Source organism: Hoplias malabaricus, chromosome 1 (genome assembly GCF_029633855.1).
Source record: "Hoplias malabaricus isolate fHopMal1 chromosome 1, fHopMal1.hap1, whole genome shotgun sequence".
In the NCBI taxonomy this organism is placed as follows: Eukaryota; Metazoa; Chordata; class Actinopteri; order Characiformes; family Erythrinidae; genus Hoplias; species Hoplias malabaricus.
The window spans coordinates 52,569,175-52,589,276 of NC_089800.1; the positions used below are offsets into that span (position 1 = coordinate 52,569,175).

At 44.3% G+C, this 20,102-nt stretch overlaps 1 protein-coding gene across 2 annotated transcripts; it reads right to left on the reverse strand.

The window, feature by feature from the left end:
- Window positions 1-200: 200 nt before the first annotated feature.
- Window positions 201-17,945, reverse strand: il1rap (interleukin 1 receptor accessory protein). 2 transcript variants are annotated; one of them, XM_066666721.1, is made up of 11 exons: window positions 17,572-17,945; window positions 14,814-14,899; window positions 8,264-8,540; window positions 7,916-8,090; window positions 7,628-7,796; window positions 6,282-6,353; window positions 5,943-6,075; window positions 5,523-5,671; window positions 5,227-5,370; window positions 4,158-4,301; window positions 201-1,516 (listed from the first exon to the last, which is right to left on the reverse strand). In XM_066666721.1, coding segments are annotated over exons 1-11 (2,058 nt in total). In that variant the 5' UTR covers window positions 17,574-17,945; the 3' UTR covers window positions 201-809. The 2 variants fall into 2 exon arrangements, with proteins under 2 accessions (XP_066522818.1, XP_066522819.1); XM_066666722.1 differs by lacking the exon at window positions 201-1,516 and adding an exon at window positions 2,283-3,204.
- Window positions 17,946-20,102: the final 2,157 nt, after the last annotated feature.

Genomic DNA, 20,102 nt, shown 5'->3' on the forward strand with positions numbered 1-20,102 from the left:
AGTGAAATACTGACATCTAGTGGCTGAGAGAGAGAGAGAGAGAGAGAGAGAGAGAGAGAGAGAGAGAGCACCAATGAAACGGACCTATAATATACTTATTTTCTTTATTTATTTATGATAAACAAATAAACAACACCCCATCACAACGTTAACAAATATCTGTGCGTACAAACTTATAACAGTGTAGGGGATCTATTTTTCCACTGCAGAGTTTAGCAAAACAGAAAACTAGAACTGGCTGTAGTCCCGCTCATTCCACACATCTCATGCCCCAAACCCTATAGCTTCACCCCTTTCTCAACACAGCCTCATATTTTCTGCTCGAAGCCCCACCCCCTTCTCTAATAACCACGCCCTCCCTTGGCAAAACCTCGCCTCCTGTTCTGTAATATCAATCACCTCTCCTCCCGTGTTCTCTTGTAGACACACTCTCTCTTCCCAAAGCCCCTCCTTCTTAACTCAGCCGCACACACAGTCCTTAAAGACCTGCCTCCTTCTCTCTTAGCCATACATTAATTAGCAACTTTGATTAACAAATGATTCTCTCTTCTCAAAGTAACAGCTGCTTCTTTATTTCATAGCCATAATGTTTTCTCAAGTCCCATCTCCCCTCCCATAAATGTATTAGCCTTAGCTGTGTTGTTGTTTTCTCAGTGTTCAGGCTGTGGTTGCTGTTGCTGCTATAGTAACGTTATGTTGCTCTGGTGTATGTGTTAGCACCCTGTTAGCTAACAATATCTCCTGAAAGTTCACGCCTACAAACACAGCCCTGCCCCCTTCCATATGACCACGCCCCATGTGTGTTAGCTTCAGCAGTGGGTTGTTTGTATCTCACTGTTGTCGTTTTTGTCGTGGTCACATGGTTTTGTGTCGTCGTTGTCTCCAGGATCCGAGGTCACACTTTGCGTCGTGTTTGTGGCGTGAGTTAGTGTTCCATTAGCAACGGTGCTCTGCTGCAGGTGTGTGTTCCACTGGGGCACCGTGGCTCCGCCCCAAATGCGCCGACTCTCCTGAAAGTTGACACACACTGCACAAACACGCCCACTTTTCTCGCAACCACGCCCCCTTCTGTCACAGCCTCGCTCCTTCTGGCTCTGATTGCAGGGTCGTTTCAGTCCGTGTGGAGTGTGTGTGAGGGTGTGTGTCTGTCTGAGGGCCACAGACGCCAGGTCAGAGTGTGAGGACGTGCTGTCGATGAGCCGTGGGCCCAGTGCCAGGGGCCGGACGGGCAGGGCCAGGCGGAGAAGTTTCCAGAAGCGGGAGTCTGTTTTCTCGGAGCGCTCCCCGTGCCAGTGGACGCAGGTGGAGCTCCGCCGCAGTTCCAGCAGCTCACTGCAGGGGGCGCCAGATCCTTTCATCCGAACAGTGATCACAGGCGTGCGGAGTGTGTGGTGCAGATACACACACAACCGACACTCCAGCAGACTCACACTCTTCTCACACACACACTCCCCACTCAGGACCACCAGCAACCGCCGGCTCGCCTGCATACACCGCAACACACACTCCAGCAGATCTGTTACAAAGACAAACAGACAAACAGGTAAACACACACACACACATACTTTAACACACACTCCAAATCTGTTACAAAGACAAACAGGTAAACACACACACACAGCAGCAGACTGTTACAAAGACAAACAGGTAAACACACACACACACAGCAGCAGACTGTTACAAAGATAAACAGGTAAACACACACACACACACACACACACTGTAACACACACTCCAGCAGATGTTACATGCCTCATCAGCATTAGTCAACATTAGTTAGGTCTAGTCCTGATATTGGGGATTAGTGCAGAAACAACGCTCCAACTCATCCCAGAGAGCACAGTTCCACTGCTCCACCGCCAGGGGGCATCATTACCCTCTGATGGGCTGTTTCTGAGCTCATGTGCAGCTGCAGGAGAGCGTCCCCTTCCATCAGTCAGTGCTTTTCTCTGGAGATTAAGAAAGTTTGTGAACCACTGGACGTTATCTGGTTCAGTTAATGGTTAATTATTAGCTTGTTAAAGAAGTGAATCAGGTGTTAGATTAGAGAACTCAGCAACACAACCTGAGCTCAGCAGAAATAATATATTCGCTCATTAGCATACTGATTAGCATTTTCACCCACCTTTAATGGAAAATACATTACAGGGGGATTCCATTAACGTATATGTGCCCAGTCAGCAGTATGCAGTTTATTATCTCTCACATACGTATTATACAAAACACGCACACACACACACACACAGTGAGAACGAAATGCATGAAACACGGATGAATGCGGATTTTTTTAATTGACACACAAAAATAACATAATATAAATATGAAAACAATTTTAATTATATTTTTAAATAAATGAAAATGAATATGACATGGAGAAAGACAAATAATTCATAAAAAAAACACATATAAAACAAACAAAACCAGTCCGTGTTTGTTTAAAGCAACACTATGTAAGGTTTGGTATTTTGAAGCTGTAAGCTAAAATTTTAAGCTAAAAATGCTACCCAGTGTTGCTTTAATGTGGGAAATAATGTGGGACTGAATGACCATGAATATAACAAGTCTGTAAACTCTCCCCCTCCAAAAAACGGCTGTGTGGTCATTCTGTGGGTCAGTCATGCCTATATAAGGTGTTCCTGATGTTCCTGTTGTGATTCTGGACCAGATGGACTCCCTTTTAAAATCCCATTGGTTTTTCCCATAGAGAAAAGCAGCGTATACCTGGAACTCCAAATATAGGGAGGACCCAGAGCCGGTCTCATGTGAGAGGTGCAGTGTGTGTCTGCGGTGTGTGTAAAGTGTCAGTAACCAGTGCTGTGCTCTCTGCACTGTGTGTGTTTCCTGGGGTGTGTGTATCGAGTGACGGTTTGCTGTTATATTTCGCGGTGTGTGTGCTGTGTGTGCGGACGGGCAGCTCCAGCTGCAGTTGTTTCCAGAAGCGTGAAGACAGAGGCATGGACTCATCCCCTTTCCAGCGGAGGAGCGTTAGGGCCACCCTGGCTCTCCGCAGCTCTTTGACCCACAGCTGTTTGTTTATGTGTTTGTACTGGATCAGGACCACTTTTAGACTGCCTCCCCGCAGCAGAGAGAGTCCTGCCTGGAGCTCCAGCAGAGCCTGGGTACCCCGAACAGCACTGAGCGCGCTCACAACCACCACCAACCGCCGGCTACGACCCACAAACCGCAGAGTCTCGTCTGTTATTGCTACACACACACACACACATATATGAAAATATATTTTCACACATCACAGTCATAGACACACACACACACACAAATTGCAGTCTCTTGTATCTTATAGCTAAACACACAAACATAGATACATATTATAATTACTCACACACACACAAAAACAACAGGGTCCTATCCATTATAGCTATACACAGCAAATGTGTGTTTAGCTCTGCCCATTCAGCCTTCAGCTGTTTAGCCTCATGCAAAACAAGGCAGAAGTTATAAGGAGTGTTTCAGTCTGGCCTAATCATCTGAAAGAGGCACAGCCAATAACAACAGAGCATATTTACATAAATATTTCATTCTAAGAGATCAAACAAATGTTGGAAAATGGTCATGAAGTAATGGACAATGAAAATTTTATGATAAAAACCACACACAAATGTGAGTAGATCTCTGCTTAAACAAAAATGTTCAGAATCTCCATGTCTTTTAAGGTGGAACATGTGTTTGAGGAGAAACTACGTGTCTGAAGTGTAAAAAGTGTTTGAATTCCCACAGAAACTCTTGTAACTCGAGCTGTTTAGTTTTGTAGCACTTTCACTCTGTGTTTACTTTCATACAGTTAGCGCTCTCCTGAATTTAGAATGGATTTGGACTTAAATAACTTGAAACAGCAAAAATAGGTCAGTATTACCAACCTATGGAGCAGGAGTAGAGCAATATCCTCAACTTCTTTTAATGATTTTCAACATTTGGAGGTCCCTATGAAGTTTCTCTACTGTGAGCAGAAAGGGAGGAAGCCTAGCAATGTTTGACAAAGCCGCTTGGTTTTTTTTTTACTCATTTACTGACATCAGGGCTTTTAAATGTGCTCGTTGTTAATATTTAATACATTTCTTTTTGATTACCATCTTGAAAGTTGACTTTAAACATACTCACAGAAAACACACACACACACACACACACACACAAATACTCACTTCCTCCAGGGAGACTGTCTCTGTCGAAGATGCACACACTGTAACCAAGCTCCACTTCAAGAACTCTCCTCAGAGTCGTCATGACAAACTGCTCTTCCTCTCCGTTACGGGCGTAGGAGATATATACGTCAAACTCCTTATCGTCTACACACACACACACACACACAGAGGATACACACTTACAAAATCTCTCACACACTACAGTGCCAAAGCTTTCTGAACACCCACTAGTCCACAACGTCATCTGGTGGGGAGATAAACTAGAAGGTGGAACAATGCTGTGAGGATTTGATGCCTTTCTGCCACATATTAAATTTGAAATCCTCATTAATCAACTCTGATTTGCTCAGATCCAATTTGACAGATCCAACTGACTGTCTTGACAATTTACATTCATAAAAGTGACCTGTATCTGTCTGTAATGTGAATAAATCTGTCCCTGGCACAGCATGCATGCACACATTTATATATTAATGAGGCTGCATCCCAAATGGGTCCCTAAGCCCTGTGTAGTGCACGAAGGACGGTCTTAAATAACAGCATCTACACACAAGCTCTGCTCAATATGTGTAACACATATGCAGCTCTCAAGGCATTGTTTTGGTGCAGAAGGCCTACTTTCATCACTCACACTGTGCACTACATAGGAAACATAGATGGGTTTGAGAAACAGCCTGCAGTCACTAGCGCTGCTGTGTGTGAACAGGCAGAGAGATGCATGAAATCCGATCTGACCGTTTATGTCACATGCCAATGAATCGAAATCGTATCGGTTCAAGGATGATGTTGGAATGTGACTCAAATCTGATTCTAAAACACCGCATTTAAATTTGACGTGTTCACAAAGCCATGAGAAAATCTGATAAAAATCAGATTTGAGTCACTCTAGCGTGGCAATGTGAACAAAGCCTTAATTGTGCCCTGTCTCAGGCCTGCAGTCACAGTTTTAGATACAGACGAAAAATATGTTTCTGATAGAAGTGGGTTCTTGTTGTTGTGATCAGATACACAGACTGGCCACAAGGTGTCTCCAAATATCGTGTGTGTGTGTGTGTTTTGTATTTTGTACCTGTGGATCTCTCATCGGTTCCAAACCAGGAGCGATAGATCAGATGAAGCTCAAGTTTATAAACACGATACAGGACAAAGAGCAGAATGGCTAATGCTAAAGTTGCTCCCAGCCCACAGCCCAGCTCAACTGAGGGAATATACACTACACACACAAACACACACAAACACACACACACACACACACACACAAAGACAGACACAATTAGACATGTCACCAATGCTAACTAGAATACTGCATGCCTTTAAAGATTAGTTTCAGGTAAACAGTGTGTGTGTGCGTGTGTGTATTATTACCCTCCTCTTTTAGTGTAGCGATGCTGCTGCTGTTTCCTCTGCTGTTTTTAGCGGAGCAGCGAAACTCCCGCTGGAGATCAGATGTTGAAAACTCTGCTATGTGTAGGACTCTCAACACAGTAAGATCTCCATAATCATCTAACTCCACACTGAACACACACACACACACATTTCATACCAATCCATCTGGGTCTTCAGAGTACCTAGCTGCAGGTGAACTGTACACATAGGACAGGTTTTCAATGTATTTTACAGGTGTAAAAGTAGGCCTGAATTTCTTTGTGCCTGGCTGAGGTATGTAAGAAGTTGGTAGGTAGAGGCATGGCCTCAGTTTACCTGACTGCATGTGACAGGTATACCTTGTGGCAGGTCAGAGATGTGTAAACAGTTGTGGGTGGGCTTTAGAGTGTAGGTGTTTACCTGGCTGCAGGCGAGCTACAGCGGGGTTCTGCAAGTTCCTCCACTGTTTTGTTGTCGATGCTCCACCACACCATCCAGTCCTCATCAGGGAGGTATGGCAGAAATGCCCTGCAGGTTAGTTTAGCATCTTCACCTGCATCAACACCAGAGAAATATGTTAATGTTGCCAAGCAACCAGCATCCCTCATCATTGCAGAAGTATTATCACCACAGTATAGCAACTTTACCACTATCCACTGTCCTAAAACAGACATTATGTGTGTATATGTGTGTGTGTATGCAGTGTGTGTTTGTATAGAGTTATAGACAGATTTTTTTGTTGTTCTGTGTTGAACTCACCCACAGTAACAGTGTAGACGTGACCCGAGGTAGGATTGTGAATCCTCGGTTCTTTACTTCCACTGCTGGGTGCTGACAAACACACAAGTCATACAGACAAAGTAAGTAAGTGAGTAAGTAAGTAAGTAAGTAAGTAACTAACTATCTATCTATCTATCTATCTATCTATCTATCTATCTATCTATCTATCGAATATAGTGAAATCTAGTAGAACATATGAGTAGTGCAGAGTACAGTCAGATGCTGTAGAGTATTACAGTAGAGCGCTGCAGAGTACAGTCAGACGCTGTAGAGTATTACAGTAGAGTGGTGTAGAGTACAGTCAGACGCTGTAGAGTATTACAATAGAGTGCTGCAGAGCACAGTCAGATGCTGTAGAGAATTACAGTAGAGCACTGCAGAGTACAGTCAGAAGCTGTACAGTATTACAATAGAGTGCTGCAAAGTACAGTCAGATGCTGTAGAGTATTATAGTAGAGTGGTGTAAAGTAGAGTCAGACGCTGTAGAGTATTACAGTAGAGTGGTGTAGAGTACAGTCAGACGTTGTAGAGTATTACATTAGAGTGCTGCAGAGTACAGTCAGACGCTGTAGAGTATTACAATAGTGTGCTGCAGAGTACAGTCAGATGCTGTAGAGTATTATAGTAGGCTGGTACAAAGTACAGTCAGACACTGTAGAGTATTACAGTAGAGTGGTGTAGAGTACAGTCAGACGTTGTAGAGTATTACATTAGAGTGCTGCAGAGTACAGTCAGAAGCTGTAGAGTATTATAGTAGGCTGGTGTAAAGTACAGTCAGACGCTGTAGAGTATTACAGTAGAGTGGTGTAGAGTATAGTCAGACGTTGTAGAGTATCACAGTAGAGTGTTGTAGAGTACAGTCAGACGTTATGGAGTATTACATTAGAGTGCTGCAGAGTACAGTCAGATGATGTAGAGTATTACAATAGTGTGCTGCAGAGTACAGTCAGATGCTGTACAGTATTACAATAGAGTGGTGTAGAGTACAGTCAGATGCTGTAGAGTATTACAGTAGAGTGGTGTAGAGTACAGTCAGACACTGTAGAGTATTACAATAGAGTGCTGCAGAGTACAGTCAGATGGTGTACAGTACTACAACAGAGTGCTGAAGAGTACAGTCAGAAGCTGTATAGTATTACAATAGAGTGCTGCAGAGTACAGTCAGATGCTGTAGAGTATGATAGTAGGCTGGTGTAGAGTACAGTCAGACGCTGTAGAGTATTACAGTCGAGTGCTGCAGAGTATAGTAACGTATAGCAGCATATATAAAAATACTGCAGAGAATATTAAGGTACAGTTGATTGTAGTAAAGTATGTGTTCATACAGACGGCCCGGACGTTGATGGTGTGTGTGAAATGCAGTTTGTGTCCGTTGCTCTCGTAGGAGACGTTGCAGGTATATGATCCGGCAAAAGACGTCAACATCTTATAGATCACCACTTCGTCACCTTTAACCTCTCGATCAGGGAAAACCAACACATCCCCATCACAGTTCTACAGAGAAAGAGAGGGGAGAGAGAGAGAGAGAGAGGGGGGGGGGGGAATTCTTATTAACACACACACACACACACACACACACACACACACAGAAGCAGAGAGTCAAGATGTCATACGTGGAGCCAGGTGACAGTGCGTGTGTGTGTGTGCAGCTGCTGGAGGTCAGGACAGCGAAGTGTGTAGCTGCTCTGTATAGGGATGGAGACGTTGTGGTGCAGCGTCCTGTCACACACTCCGTCACGATCAATCACTGCCACCTCAACACCCATCTTCACACATGAGGAGGAATTCCTGCAGGAAAACACACACACACACACACACTGTTAGTCTTGTTTTACTTTCATAATATGAGTTAGAGTGTTTGTGTGTGTGTGTGTGTACCTGATCATAGAGTGCCACTGTCCCGAAGAGAGAGAGAGAAAGAGAGAAAGAGAGAAAGAGAGAGAGAGAGAGAGAGAGAGTACCTGATCATACAGATGTAAGTGCCGCTGTCCTGGCGAGTGGCTGGCTGAATCCAGAGCGAGTCTCTGTTTTTGAGGAAGGTGTGTGTTCCCAGGACGATGGGCTGCTCTAGCTCGTGTGTGTGTGTGTGTCTGTACCACAGGAGTGTGTGTCCAGAGCTTGATGTGTAGTTATAGAGCAAAGGGAAGGAGAAGAGAGGGCAAGCGATGCGTCTCGATTCCCCTTCATACACACCCACCACCACACCTGCGAGAATCCCCCAGTCCACACACTGCACACCTGGATCACAGAGAGAGAGAGAGAGAGAGAGAGAGAGCACACCATCCAACCTTTAATCTGAAAAAAAGATGACTGGTTTCAGATCTGTAAATCTGTTGGGGGCAGTTATGGGGGCTCCAGGGCCTTGCTGTTAGGGCAGTTAGGGGTCCCACCCTCTCTGGAGCATTCAGTGAGGTTTTGATGTCCAGTTATTGCCTCTGATTTTATGGTAATGTCAAATGTTCCTTAGTAACATCTCCTGGGAAATTAATATCTAGTACTTGAAGACCATTTTGATGGGAAGTTAAATAAATGACATTTCCACCGTACTGTAAATGAGAATGTCCTCTCTCTCTATCTCTCTCTCTCACACACACACACACACACACACTTGATGAGTTGATGAGAGTGTGTGTAATGACTGCCTGGAGCAAAGTGGACGGAGCGATAACTAACCACCGATCAATAACACACACCTGTCAGCCTCATCCTCGACCTCGAGTTATTTCTGCCACACACACACACACACACACACACTTAAATCTATATCCAGTAATTGAGCTTTAAAATTTATAATATAAATGTGTTGTAAAAGTAAAAACTTTGAAGTCAGACTCAATTACAGCTTCGAACGGCCACATCAGCATTACACTCATCAATAACACTTTATAACTCACACACACACACACACACACACACACACACACACACACACACTCTGTTCCCCCTAATGACCACGTAGCAACCATGCAACTGGTTGCGTAGCAACACCTGGAACCACTTAATCTCTTAAAACCTATGCTGCTCAACCTTTCTGTGTTTTCCTGTCCATGTCCAGCTCACTTTCAGACTGTACTCAAACTGATTGTTATTAATATTAATAATGATAATAATATTAGAGTGTATTTAAAAAAATGTGAGAACCAAGTTCTGTAACTGTAGGGACACAGAATAAAGAATATTCACTCATTCATTGTCTCTAACCCTTATCCAGTTCAGGGAGGCGTTGGATCCAGAGCCTACCTGGAATCACTGGGTACAAGGTGGGAACACACCCTGGAGGGGGCGCCAGTCCTTCACAGGGCACCACACACACACACACACACACACACACACACACACACGTTCACTCACACACACACTCACACACACATTCACTCACACACTCACACCTACAGACACTTTTGAGTCTCCAATCCAAACAACAAACAAACGTGTGTTCTTGGGTATGGGAGGAAACCGGAGCACCCAGAGGAAACCCACGCAGACACAGGGAGAACACACCACACTCCTCACAGACAGTCACCTGGAGGAAACCCACGAAGACACGGGGAGAACACACCACACTCCTCACAGACAGTCACCCGGAGGAAACCCACACAGACACAGGGAGAACACACCACACTCCTCACAGACAGTCACCCGGAGGAAACCCACACAGACACAGGGAGAACCCACCACACTCCTCACAGACAGTCACCCGGAGGAAACCCACACAGACACAGGGAGAAAACACCACACTCCTCACAGACAGTCATCCGGAGGAAACCCACACAGACACAGGGAGAAAACACCACACTCCTCACAGACAGTCATCCGGAGGAAACCCACACAGACACAGGGAGAACACACCACACTCCTCACAGACAGTCACCCGGAGGAAACCCATGCAGACACAGGGAGAACACACCACACTCCTCACAGACAGTCACCCGGAGGAAACCCACACAGACACAGGGAGAACCCACCACACTCCTCACAGACAGTCACCCGGAGGAAACCCACACAGACACAGGGAGAAAACACCACACTCCTCACAGACAGTCATCCGGAGGAAACCCACACAGACACAGGGAGAAAACACCACACTCCTCACAGACAGTCATCCGGAGGAAACCCACACAGACACAGGGAGAACACACCACACTCCTCACAGACAGTCACCCGGAGGAAACCCACACAGACACAGGGAGAAAAAACCACACTCCTCACAGACAGTCACCCGGAGGAAACCCACACAGACACAGGGAGAAAAAACCACACTCCTCACAGACAGTCACCCGGAGGAAACCCACGCAGACACAGGGAGAACACACCACACTCCTCACAGACAGTCACCTGGAGGAAACCCACGAAGACACGGGGAGAACACACCACACTCCTCACAGACAGTCACCCGGAGGAAACCCACACAGACACAGGGAGAACCCACCACACTCCTCACAGACAGTCACCCGGAGGAAACCCACACAGACACAGGGAGAAAACACCACACTCCTCACAGACAGTCATCCGGAGGAAACCCACACAGACACAGGGAGAACACACCACACTCCTCACAGACAGTCACCCGGAGGAAACCCACACAGACACAGGGAGAAAAAACCACACTCCTCACAGACAGTCACCCGGAGGAAACCCACACAGACACAGGGAGAAAAAACCACACTCCTCACAGACAGTCACCCGGAGGAAACCCACGCAGATACAGGGAGAACACACCACAATCCTCACAGACAGTCACCCGGAACGGGACTTGAACCCACAATCTCCAGGACTCTGGGGCTGTGACACAGACACTACCTGAATGAAAGTACAGAGGCCAGTGCACAGCACCGAGCCACAGGGATAAAACAGGTCCCAGCATCAACAGTGAGCTGAACTACGAACTATAGCGATGGAGACTAAACAGCCCTCCCCCCTGGTCAGATCTCACAGCAGACAGAAGCAGAGGAGGAGGAACCCCCACTGTCAGGTACCCTCTCCTAGACAGCCTTAAATTAAACAAAACAGCAGTGAGGACAGTGCAGAAGCAGCAGTCCCCAGATGGACTCCAGGATACTCACTCTGATATCAGAAAGACAGACATGTGACACCTCTGGACCAAATTAAGAACAAATTAATGTTTTGCTGAAATTATATAGAAAACTACACATTAATACTCATCAAATGTAAAATTATACCATGCACATTAATATTCTAAACCTGTTTTATTCTGCTGTTATCAGATTTACTCTTAATCCAGTGTGCTTCTGGAATGGGCTTTGGCAAAACTACTCAAGAATTCATCCCAATAAAGCTACTTTAAACTGGGAATGGAGAGAGAGAGAGAGAGAGAGAGAGAGAGAGAGAGAGAGAGAGAGAAACTATGAGATAAATAAATTTCTCTGGTTGAACGGGCAGTGGCTAATGCTAATGCTGATGCAGGCTGCATGCTAACAACCTCCTGTGTTTGAATCATTTTCAATTCAGCATCAAATCTGTCATATTATACAAAGTCAGCATAACACACACATACACACACACACACACACACACAGGATGTTGCTCTATTTCTGTTCCATAGGTGAGTAACACTGACTTATTTTTTCTGCTTCGGATTAATTAATGCGGAACTATCTCTAAAGTTGCAGTAGTTCAACTGCATGAAAGTAAACACAGAGCAAAAGTGCTACAAAACTATCTCAAGTTCCAAATGAGTTTCTGTGGGAATTCAAACATTGAATAAAACTTACAGCAACATACATGCTGTTTCTTACTCAAACATACCATTCCACCTTAAAAGATATAGCGCTTCTGAATGAACACAAAGCAAGGGGGAGTGTGTCTTTCCTATAACTCTAACACTGACCCTAACTTCACCTTTACCCTAACATCAGATTGATATTTATGCTGTAAGTAGGCTGTGCATCACCCCCCCCCCACACACACACACACACAAAATGAAAGTGTTTCATAGATGAATAAGACATATTCCAACATTTAACCTCTTTATGGTAAATTCCAGCTCTTTTGCCCATAAGAGAAATTCCTGGCCTGAGCTGGGTTTAAAAAAATAAAAATAAACAAATCTTATAAAAACAACAGAAAAACAAATTCAAATCTAACAACAAAATATCAAACTGCTATAAAGACTATGTTCATCACTTATATGAGGTTTTAAATATCTGCAGGATACAAATGTGTGTACTAGGTTTAATTATGTTGTGGGTACCTGAACCTGTTTACACACTCTCACTGTGGGCAGCTGAGTCCCCACAACGTAATCATTACATTTCATTTTGAAGATTTTTTTTAAAGTCAGTGTTAGGACAGGGTTAGGGCTATGAAAGCAGTCGATATGATTAAGGTTTGGGTGAGTGTGTGTCTGTGTGTGTGTGTGTGTCTGCATGAATTTAAGTGTAGGTGGGTGGTGGAAACTGGGGTGTGTGTGTAATTGCATTGTCACATTCCTGCTGGCTGATGATCTGTCTTCCTATTAAAAGTGACACACACACACACACACACACACACAGTCAGCCTCCAGTGAACATTACAAATCACCTGGATGTAGAACAATCCATTCTGCCCTCCGCAGTGGGAACTGGGTTTAATTAGCTGCGTTTCTGTGTGACAAACAGCAGCAGTACTGTACACACTGTACGCCACGTGGCCAGAAGTGTGTGGACGCTGCTCATCTAACATGTCCGCTGAAACGAAGGGGTATTAATTGGGTCTTTGTCACTCGTTGCTATGGCAAAAGCCATACTTTTTTAAAACATAGCTCTGAGGATTTGATGCCATTCAGCAACATAAATATGCACGGGGTCAGTTGTTGGAGGATTAGTTCTCAATCAGAATCACCACTCCAGCTCATCCCAGAGGAACTCCATCACTCAGAGAACACAGTTCCACTGCTGCACAGCCCAATTCTGGACGGCTTTATAACGCTACTGTACCAAAATAACAGAACTGAAACCTTCAAAAATTTGACATGCTGCAGAGAGAGTCCTCAGCAGATTGTCAAAGATCTACAACCACCCCTGCCACACACACAATTTCTGCAGAAAGGAAATAAATGTGTGTGTGTGTGTGTGTGTGTGTGTGTGTATTAGGTCAGATTAGGGTTAGGATTCGGATTAGGGTATTAGTATTTATGGAAAAGTCTCCACTAAATTAATGTAAGTCTATGTAACAGTCCCACAGTTCATGAAAGCGAATGTGTGTGTGTGTGTGTGTGTGTGTGTGTGTGTGTGTGTGTGTATATTTCCCTGTCTCTCTGTTTGAATGTGTGTGTGTGTGTGTGTGTGTGAGTTTGTGTTTGACAGTTTGATAGCAGGTAGATGAGGTTTCAGGGAGATTTAATGCAGAGTTTCTACTGCCACTACCCACAATCCTCCAGCTCTGCACTGACCGTAGTAATAAAGCTGCTGTGGTCTAACGCAGTTCCTCAGCTCTGGACGAATCAAAATCATGGCTCGTTTTGAACCAAATATTTGTTAGCATGTTCTAAGTGGTTGTTATGCTATCCCAGGGTGTTGCTAGGTGGTCGTTATGGTATCTTGGGTGATTTCCAGAGTTAAACTTGGCCATTCCTATAGTATCCCTTGTGGTTCCTAGGTTGATACAAAAAGGTTGCTAGGATGCTGCCAAGTGGGCCCTATATTATTATGTTGTTGCAAAGTGGGCCCGATCGTATCCCACAGGGTTGCTATGGTGTTGCCCGGTGACATCACCAGTGGTACACATGATTGCCTGGCCGTTAGTTACCAACTTGTTCCTAAGGTATCATATATGGTTGTAAGTTTGATAATAGGTTGTTGCTAGGGTGCTGCCACGTGGTTGCTATGGTTTTGCTTGGTTATTCATATGGTATTACCCAACTGCAGTGGTGTTGCTCAATATTTTTTTATATTATCTCACATGGTTGCGAGGGTGTTACCAGGTACTTCCTATGTTACCCCATATTATTGCAAAATTAATACTTGGTGGTTGCTAATTCATCCCAGATTATTGCTAATGTGTTACTATGGGTTCCTACATGGTTGTTAGGGTGTTGCAAGTTGGTTCCTATAGCAGCCAATGTGTTAATAGGTACATGGGTATACTTGGTGGTTGGTGTTTTATTCAAGGCTAAAGCATGGCTAGGTGGTTACTAAGGTATCCTACATGGTTGCTAGGGTGATCATATACAGGATGCACAACCAGATACTAAAATAAAACCCTGAGGTAACACCTGTTCAGAAATGAGAAATGATTTTGATCGAACGAGTCAGAATTGATCTTATCTGTAATAAAGGATATAAACCTGACTTATGCATTTCCACATGAAATGTTTAAGTGAATTAGTGAATTATGAGACTCACGTCTGAAACACACACTCAGCACACACTCAGCTAATGAGGAGTTTAATGTAAAGAAGCTGATTGGATCGATAAAGTGAAAATATGAACGAGTGATGAATGGCGGTGAGGTCACACATCAATCCCCATCTACTCACCCAATCACCTGCAGGATCTAGACCTCGCCCCTTACCTGACTCCAGAGTGGGCAGAGCCTCAGCCGGGGTTGAGCTGCCTGCAGTTACCACAGCAGTGAAGAGGACAGCGGACATTAACATCCTAGAGAGAGAGAGAGAGAGAGAGAGAGAAAAGGAGTGGGTGAGAGTGAGAGTGAGTGAGTGAGTGAAAGAGAGAGAAAGAGAGAAAAAGAGTGAGAGAGTGAGTGAGTGATTGAAAGAGAGAAAGATAGAGAGAGAAAAGGAGTGTGTGAGAGAGAGAGTGTGTGTGAGATAGAGAAAGAGGGAGAGAACGAGTGAGAGAAAGAGAGGGAGTGAGAGAGAGAAAGAGAGAGAGGGAGTGAGAGAGAGAAGAGCAATGGAGGAGAAGAAGGTTACAGAAATAATTCACAGAAAGATGAAAGCAGAAGGAGAGAAAGAGAGAAAGATAAAGAGAGAGCAGAGGAGCAGAGACAGACAATATATATAGAGAGAGAAAGAGGGGGAGGAAAAAATATGGGGTGATGGAAGGGAAGGTTAGAGGAATGGTTGAGAGAGAGAGAGAGAGAGAGAGAGAGAGAGAGAGAGAAAGAAAAAAGGATAGATGGTTTGATGAGGGAAGGAGATGGGGAGGTGTGTGTGTGTGTGTGTGAGAGAGAGAGAGAGAGAGAGAGAGAGAGAGAGCAAGTGACTGTAAGGTGGGATTTAACAGGAGGACAAGACTGATGGGTCTCCAGGGGTCATCACGGTAACATACATCACTATCCTTAACTGCCAGACAGCGGTCACACACACACACACACACTTGTAATTTCAGGTCAAAATTTTCAGGGCACCCGCTCATGCAGCGTTTTCCCAAATTAACCCTCAGCACTAACGACTGCCTAATACCACATCCCCTTTTAATTTACTCACTCTAATAATAATGATGTCAGAGTTCTGATTCAATTCACTCTTAACACCTACTTTCATTCAGTTTAAATGTGCTCCACATTGTTCTTTATTTGTTTTATTGTACTGTGATGGTTTTATTTGTGCAGTGATTATTTGTAGTCTGTGATAAATCTAATCATTTTTGAGCTCTTTCTGAAATATTCCAAATGTTTAAACGGTAAAACTAGCACCTGGAGACAGAGGCATGAAAGAAGATCAAAGCATTTGGACAGATTCCCGTTCTCAGAGAATTCAGGAAAATGCAAAGAGGAAAAATTTAATTACATTCTAATGTGAGTGAGTCTGTAATGTACACACACACACACACACACACAGAGTTGAAACAAGTGTGCTTAATTTGTCCGAGATGCATTAGAGAGGAATTAGACGCTGCGTGCATTCATTAGGCTGCCACACACACCCCATCCATCACACACACACACACACACACACACACACACACCCGATCAACACTAATCACATCACACACTGACACCAATCACATAATGCCATCAGATCAATCAAGAGATTCAACTCGGTCAATACAGTGCTCTCTCTCAGAGCCAATTACACACCCACACACACACACACACGCGAGCACGCACACACACGCACACACATACACACGCAAACAGACCAATTAACATTCCTAAGGTAATAAACTGTATATTCCCTGTGTGTGTTTATACCATGTTTAAATCCAGGCCCCCTCTCATTTACCTGTGGGACAGGTGTAAAGTCTCAGAACACAATTATGAACATAATTAGCTCATTAACCCTTAATTGATTCGTTAGGGCTGTTCCTCAATGTCATCATACATCTACTCCTCTGAGAAGCTGTGGATCTAAAAATGAAGCTAATTAAACTATTCAGAACACAGCAAAACCCACACTGTCCCCCATCCGAAATGTCAGGAAGAACAGCACTGCAGCAGGATGTGACATCATCACACACTGCAGCCATGGGTTACTAGAAAAAAAATAACATTATAACTGTACATTAGAAACTGAAAAAAAACTCATGAACTGGTGGCCTTTGAGCCCTCAGATGGCACTGCATGTGAAACAGGGGTTAGTTTGGTAAACTGTCGTCACTTAAATCTCAATGCAAACTCAAAATCTCATTCATCACATATTCAGCAGATGAAGTTTAGTACCAAGAACGATCGAGTGAAACCTCCACTCACAACACTGCAGCAATAAGTCTCCTCAGTTCCCAAACACAGGAAAACACAATGGTGAACTTGCCGCAGTCCCAACATCTCCGGTGCATTTCAGGTGTCATACTCTAAATGTGTTTTTATTTACAAACAGATACTGTAAAATTGTTTTTCTTTTTAAGTTTCATTTTCATTGCGCTTTTATTGTTAAGTAAATCTTCAAGAGAATGAACACAGCACATTTTTGTTTATATTGCATTAATAATGTTATGTAGATAGGATGAAAATTGTTATTATTATTATTATTATTATTATTATTATTACAACTATTGAGAGTCACAAACATGAGCCCTGTTTTTAAGGGAGGAACCCCCCACATTAGCCTCTATGTACCTACAGTGGACTACATACAGTCACTTTCAGGCAAAAAGCTTTTATCTCCATGTTTATGTTTATGATAAGAAGCATTTGTTTTTTCAGTGATGAGGGTCAGACATTTGACGCCAAAAAAAGCGAAAATTAAGTTTTTTTTAATAATTTGAAAAGTCTCGTTGTTGCTTACAAAGGTTCAAAAACCTGAATTAAATCAACGAACCAGTAGAATTGCTTTAAAATTACTACATAACACACACACACAAACACCACACACACACAAACACCACACACACACCTAGTATATACAGTATCAGGTGTGTTTACTCACATCGCGCGATCCGGTGCTGGTGGTCTGTATAATGAAGTCCCGGTGCAAAGGGCGGTTTACACACACACACACACACACACACACATACACGCACACAGCGCTGTGTGCGGGACCTGCGCGCGCTCTCACAAACTCATCGGTGAAGACAACGCACACACACCACGCGCGCCCATGACAGTACGATCCCGAGACCGCGGGGTGTACCTTCTGAGTGTGTGTTTATTAGTCTGTACGTCAGTGCTGTGTGTGTGTGTGTGAGTGAATGAATGAGTGAGTGAGTGAGTGTGTGCGTTAATGCTAGGTGCATATGTATGAGCGCGTGAAAGCAAGACACTCTCGCGCTGATCCTCTCGAGCTGAGCGGAAGCTCACGGTCAAAGCAGCTCAGGCTCCGCCCACACGGGAAACCCCGCGCCTTCCGGGAACATTTTGCAACAACACGGTGAGGGACAACAGAGAGAGAGAGAGAGAGAGAGAGAGACTAACGGTCCCATGTAGGTTCCTCTGTACTTTCACAGACTTCTGCATTTCTGAAGAGCATTAATCCAAGCTAATACTAAACCTGATCTTAAACCTAAACCTGTCCCAAACCTTGACCTCATTAACTTAACTTAGCCTAATGCTAACCCTAACACTTCACACACTCACACCTGTGGACAGTTTCACACACTCACCCAGTCTCACACACACATACACCTGTGTACAATCTCACACATTCACTCTTGTGTACAATCTCACACACTCACACTGTCACTCACACACACTCACCTGTGGAAAGTTTCACACACTCTCCCAGTCTCACACACACATACACACACACACACACACACCTGTGTACAATCTCACACACTCACTCTTGTGTACAATCTCACACTGTCACTCACACACACACACCTGTGGACAGTTTCACACACTCTCCCAGTCAAACACTCACACCAGTGGACAGTTTCACACACACACACAGTCACTCACACACTCACACCTGTGGACAGTTTAATACACTCACCCAGTCACTCACAAACACACACACACATGTGGACAGTTTCACACACTCACCCAGTCACTCACACTCACACACACCTGTGGAAAGGTTCACACACTCACAGAGTCACTCACTCACACACACCTGTGTACAATCTCACACACTCACCCAGCCACTCACTCACACACACCTGTGTACAATCTCACACACTCACACTGTCACTCACACACACACCTGTGGACAGTTTCTCACACACTCACCCAGTCACTCACACACTTACACGTGTGGACAGTTTCATACACACACCCAGTCACTCACAAACACACACACACACATGTGGACAGTTTAACACTCTCAACCAGTCACTCACACTCACACACACCTGTGGATAGGTTCACACACTCACCCAGTCACTCACAAACACACACCTGTGGAAATTTCACACACTCACCCAGTCACTCACTCACACACACCTGTGTACAATCTCACACACTCACCCAGTCACTCACACTCAGACACACCTGTGGAAAGGTTCACACACTGACCCAGTCACTCAGTCACACACACCTGTGGAAAGTTTCACACACTCACACACACCTGTGTACAATCTTACACACTCACCCAGTCACTCACAAACACACACCTGTGGAAAGTTTCACACACTCACCCAGTCACTCACTCACACACACCTGTGTACAATCTCACACACTCACCCAGTCACTCACTCACACACACCTGTGTACAATCTCACACACTCACCCAGTCACTCACCCACACACACACCTGTGTACAATCTCACACACTCACCCAGTCTCTCACCCACTCACGCCTGTGGACAGTTTCACACACTCTCCCAGTCACACACTCACGCCTGTGGACAGTTTCACACACTCACCCACCTCACACCTAGGACATGTGTTGTAGGAGCACCCACACAGACACAGAGAAAACACACCACACTCTTCATAGACAGTGACCTGAGGAGAGGATCCCACCCAGGACTTGAGCCCCTGTGTGGTAGTGACGCTAGCTGTTGCGCAGCCATGCCAAGGGTAGAGAGAGACAGAGTAGTTTGTTGTATGTTTCTTTGGTTCTAGATACAGTATGTTATTTGTTTCTGGTTCTATTTTGGTTGGTAATTATTTCACCCCTGAAGCTTGATACCTTTTACACAGCACCTTACGAATAATAACTTGATTAACTTGTGACTTGATAACTTGATCAGACGGCGAAGTGTTCTGATGCAGTCTGTGGTGTTTTGCTCTGGCGGTGGGTTGGCAGTGGCCTACATTTTGTGTACGACTTTGTTTTTATGTCTACTTTTATCTACTGAACTTGTAACATATGCGAACACATATGAGGACTTCTAGAGACGTGTAGTATCTAGCTATTACAGTAGCAGTGTATTTGAGCTGATTTATAAGCATCTTATATGCATTAGTTTTTTTTGTTTTTGTGGCAAATGCAGGATGTTTTAAGTGAGGCACACCTTAATGTCCTCACTTTGTACAAAAACATACTCTATTATATAGCTTTGTGTACATGTTTAT